General features: G+C 36.2%; 1 protein-coding gene across 1 annotated transcript; it reads left to right on the plus strand.

Moving 5' to 3' along the window:
• The first annotated feature begins 4546 nt into the window (after nucleotides 1-4546).
• On the plus strand, nucleotides 4547-5124 carry LOC111240895. The gene is made up of 2 exons (XM_022776889.1): nucleotides 4547-4763; nucleotides 4847-5124. Exons 1-2 carry the CDS (start codon nucleotides 4560-4562, stop codon nucleotides 5117-5119), a joined length of 477 nt encoding a protein of 158 aa, XP_022632610.1. The 5' UTR covers nucleotides 4547-4559; the 3' UTR covers nucleotides 5120-5124.
• Nucleotides 5125-5248: the final 124 nt, after the last annotated feature.

The following is a 5248-nucleotide window of genomic DNA, read 5'->3' on the forward strand; positions in this document are numbered from 1 at the left end:
TAGTACACAAATCATCCTTAATGTATGAACTAGACAACCTAGATGAATAAAAAGACATTTTTGTTTCTAAAAGTTTTCTTGTGTTACAACTACTTAGATTTCACCAAAGAACAAATTCCGAGTAAGGGAGGTGAACCATTAGGGTTGCTTAAGTACCAAGGATTTTCCTTGCCAAAAGTGTTCTAGGCTACTTACTTAGTTGTTGTTACTTGCAAGATTACTTTTAAAATCACAAAAGAAGACTCAAAAGCAAATCAAAAACAAAGAAAAACAACAAGTTGGGACTCTAAAAATCATACTCTAGGCGCGCTCCTAATCCGAAATTTAAAATCAAATGATAACTTGAATGGAATTTGGCAAAGTAAAGGTGAGGTCTCCTAGGTGAGGCTTAGACTTTGGATCTAAGACACACTCACCATCTACCCAATTTTAGGTTGTGAGACTTCTTGAGTCTAGTTGACAAATGAGGGAAGAGCACTTGTGAACTCTACCACCTCACTTCCTTGAATTGGACCTTTACAAGCAAAAACCAAAGACAAAAAAATTACACAATTTTCAGCAAGAAAAAATAACAATGGAAGGGGGTTGGAAGTGTAACTTTGGCCTCTCTTCAAAGGAAACTTGCTGGCATTAGATGTAACCACACTAAACTCACAGTTGCAGGAAAAGTGAGGCTGAAATTATAGTGTTTTGCATGCTGTCCAGTAGTTGCTGTTGCTGCAACAATAACTGGAAAAATCTGCACTGCCGAGATGAATTTTGCTATGCCAAGTCAACCATTCACTCAACTTTAACCTCACCAATCTTCTTTCTAATATGCTACCAACAATAGAAAACTGCTTGATGCTATTCTGCAACCACAAAACACTCACAAAAATCCACCAAGATCAATGTTAATTGCCACAGAAAGAAATTATTGCTGTTGCTGGACAGACCAAACAGAATTGCACCAAGGAACTTATATCAAACACTTGGTGACAGATTTTCAATCAAGACAAACAAGCAATTAATTCGGTTTGCAATGAAATTTGGCACTCAAAAGGAACTTAGAATGGCTCTAGAACAGATTCACAAAGCAATAAAAGACACACATGCTGCAGTATAACAATTTTCACATAAATTCTCCAAATTTGGCAAAGTGTTTGATGTAATGTCTCAAAGAAAACTGCATATATGTGTTTCTGCTATTGCTGACTTTTATCTCTTGGATTGCGGGAGTTTTAAGCTTCTTTTAGGTGTTATTTTTCAATCACAATGGTTAGGAAAACATATAGACTTTTCTCCCAGCTTTTGCCAATCCACACAATCAAAAACTAAACTCAACTTTAAAGCTTTTCAAAACTGTCTGCACATTGCAAATTGGGCTGGAAATTTCGAATTGATGCTTAACTGATATGAAACATAGTGTATGATGATTTCCAACAAGTTTATATGGTGATAATGACTAGGTGCAGGCAGCTAAACACTCACAAAACAAAGTACAACAGAAATTGGCTATGACACTTCCCAAAAAGTGACCAAAATGAGGTATCCAAGCAATGACAACAAGCCAATTCGAAAATTGACCATATGAACAGTAACCCCCTAGTTTTGATGCACTTTTAACAGATGTTTAGCTCATCAAATCAACATAAAACACCTGTTTAAGGAAAATGGCTATGCTACTAGATGAATTCAAGCCAAATGTGGAAGCGACATGATGATTTTGTCCATTGGTGTATATCTGACCATAAAATCAGTTTGGACACATTTTAAATGATCAAACAAAGTGGTTATGATGTTGTAAATGCACAAAAATCAGCAAAGATGCAATTTCACCATTCAAGTTGCCAAATTATGCAGAAAATGTATAAAAATCTGCAGCATTTTATGAAATCAAACTTAACTGGATTCAAACTGAACTGGAAACAATTTTTTTTTTTGTGACTCTATGACAGCAAATTACACTTGATAAAGACTCTAGAATTGAATTTTAAGAAGACCAGCAATGAATTCTATACTGACCAGAATTAAAAATCATAAAAAGACACAAATACAACTAATGCAGTTCGGCCAAGTTGCTTCAACACAGATTCCAAATCTGTGCAGATTGGTGCATCCAGATCTATTGTCTTAAATAATGTACTGTTTATATGGTATGCACACTTGCAATTGCAGATCATCAAGCACCAGCAGAATGACATTTGAAACAGTGCATTTTTCAGGAAAAAACAGAATTTATATCAGCTTTTAAACAGATCAAACGTTGCATTCATTGGCACTGCATTGTGGTGGCATTCAATATGCACTGAGCTCATGAATCATTGCTCATATATTGTGCTTCTATTTAAAGTTCAATCAACGAAATCAGCAGATTTATGCCAAATCAGTTTCACTCAGAAATTTGACAAAAATTGAACCAAACATGACTATACATGACGGAAACAGATTGCAAAAATAAAAGACTCAAAGTAAGGAATTGACCGGTTAAAATGATGGAAAAGAAAACAATCAAAAGCTGGAACAAAGAAATTACTCAAGTGAAATCTACTGGAAGAGAATTAACGAAACAGTGCAGAGGATCAAAAAACAAAACACGAAGGAAATGTATGGACAAAATAGAATGAAAGGAAACGGATACTCAGCTGGAGCGTGATGCAGAACCTAGGCTCTGAATACCACTTGATAAGGCTCTCCATTGATGTGATGAAACTGGAAACCGAAAAGGAAGGAAGTCCAGCAAGTGGCAGCGGAATTTGGTGGAGTTCAGTGAGATGCTTGTTGTGGCAGAGAAGGAAAATGGTGTGGTCCTTAGCTCAGACAGCCTCCATTGTTGGAAGAAAGCTAAGAGGTGGGATAGAGTTGATGGAGAAGATGACTTTGGTGAGCATTTGCTCGGTAGAGATCAATTTCAGAATGAAGAAATTTCTCATATATTCCAAAGTGTTGTACAAGTGATGCTTTCATGAATTTATAGATGCATTCATGAAGCTAAAGCATGGAAATGGTGATCCGTAAATGGTGGATCAGCTGCCACGTTTTCACCCATGTGGAAAAGGTGAAGGCCTTCTAGAAAGGCTTATTCAAGCACGTGAACATAAAGCTAAAATGCTAAATCTGAATGTGTAGGAGAAGTTTTCTAATGCAGCCCCCTATCTTGATAAGAGCACCCCTCCTTATGTTACAATGACCATTTTATCCTTCTCCTTGGTTATGTTTAGTGGTCTTTATTTATGGGCCTTGGGCCTCGCGTATCATCCATAGTTTTCTTCTCGTCAATTGTATCAATCTCTTTTGCATGTTATTTTGTGTTCTTACATCCAATCAATTAATTTTTATTTTTCAAGTCTTACAATCTTAATTCACACGAACGATAAGGTCTTTCGAGTCTCTTGGGAAACGATACTTGGACTTACCATTTTATTATTACTTGAACGATTTGGTACGTTTGCCAATCCGTTAACAAGTTTTTGGCACCGTTGCCGGGGACTTGAGGTTTAACTTTTTCGAGTATTGTGATGATAACTCCCTATTTTTACATATTTTTCTTTGTTAAAAATCTTTTCTTAGGGTTCTTTAGTTTCTAATTGTTTAGAATTAGGTTAGTTTTAGAATTTTTCTTTAAAATTGTAGTTTTATAAAATTGTAGTTAAAAATAGGTTTTTAGGTGTAATTTTTAGGTTTTGTTAATAATTAGAAAATTTTATTTTTTTTAGAAAATCTTTGGTAAAAATATTTCTTTGTTAAATTTCCTTCTCTTTAATTTTTGGATTGAATTTTTTTTTTCTTTGCTGCAGAATAGGCCATTGTAAATTGGGCTGAAAACGCTATTGGGCTGCTACTTGGAGTTGGCGCTGATTGCACTTGGCATTTTGGCTACTGAATCAAAACGTTGCTGCCATACTTGGGACATTGTTGCTGCACTTGAAATGGGCCATCGGATGGGTTAATCCCATTAAGTGGGACAATGCCGTTTTGGAAGCTGGCAGTTACAATTCCCTTGGGGGTCTTCGCGTGCNTAAGTCATTTGGAGAAAAAGAGAATGAACCCTTGACTTAGGGCTTGACGCAACAGAGGCAGAGAAACGAAAGCCAAATCAAAGCTGACCGGAGCTGCCCGAAGAAGATGACCAGAGCTGAACCGGTAGAGATGAATGTTCACTAGTAAAAAAAAAGGATTATACAACATTATGCCACGGTTCACCAGAAATCGCACCATAATGCTGCGCGGTGGCAGTTTTGTAAATAAATCGAACTTATATGCCGCGGTTCCCCACTTAACCGCGACATATACCCCAGTCAACCAACCCCTATGACGCCACGTCAGGGATAAAATTTTAATAACAGGGGAATAGGCCGCGGTTCTCTGACCAACCGCTTCATTTTATTAATATAACATAAGTTTTCCTTTTATACATTTCCTATGATTACTATTACATGTTTTGTTAATTTATATGATATTACATAAGTCTTTTATTAATATTTAATGTTGTTATTTATTTTGACAGATATATGGTTGATCATNCNCANTCTTCANGGGATGAGGCTCCCCCAACCAGATCCACTAGAGGACCCACTAGGATGAAACAACTATTGATCAGGAAAAATAGTGGTGAAAGAACTCCGATGAATGTGAATGTCACCACGGGTATGGCAACTGGCCGCTATGCAGATGACTTCCGATCATACCTTGGAGTGGTGGCACGTGATAAGATTAGCATTCTCGTTCCATCTTTTGATCATGTGTCCGAGGTTGATCAGAACATTATTTGGAACGATATATTGGTAAGTTAGTTAATAGCTTTTGAATTAAAATTTGTTTATATTGATAATTTTGTACTAATACAACTTTATTATGTTTATTTCAGCTGACATTTGACATTCCAAATGTCACATCACTTAGAAATAAGTGTTTGTCAACTGTTGCAGAAAATTTCAGAAACTTTAAAAGCAAGTTGACATCAAGATACATCTATGGAAAGCATAAACATAAGACTCCATGTTCTTTATATAAGTCCATTGATGAGGAGACTTGGCGGCTTTTTAAAGAAAGTCGGATGTCAGAGGAATGGCAGGTTAGTATAGTTGATATTATTCAATTCTTCATTAACAAATATATATCATATGAACTAATTAATTAATGTGTATGTGACAGGCAATTAGAAGCAAAGCACAAGGAACAAGTGCTCACAACAAAAATCCCCACCTATTATCTCGTGGTGGGTATAGGAAGCTTGAGGAGAAAATCCTCAAGCAAAAGGCAGATGCTA

This window comes from Vigna radiata, unplaced genomic scaffold (genome assembly GCF_000741045.1).
Source record: "Vigna radiata var. radiata cultivar VC1973A unplaced genomic scaffold, Vradiata_ver6 scaffold_372, whole genome shotgun sequence".
Classification (NCBI taxonomy): Eukaryota; Viridiplantae; Streptophyta; class Magnoliopsida; order Fabales; family Fabaceae; genus Vigna; species Vigna radiata.

Coding starts and splice junctions, on each gene's coding strand:
- LOC111240895 (XM_022776889.1), top strand. CDS start 4,560: ATGAAACAACTATTGATCAGGAAAAATAGTGGTGAAAGAACTCCGATG. Junction 4,764..4,846: donor TTATTTGGAACGATATATTG/GTAAGTTAGTTA, acceptor TGTTTATTTCAG/CTGACATTTGACATTCCAAA.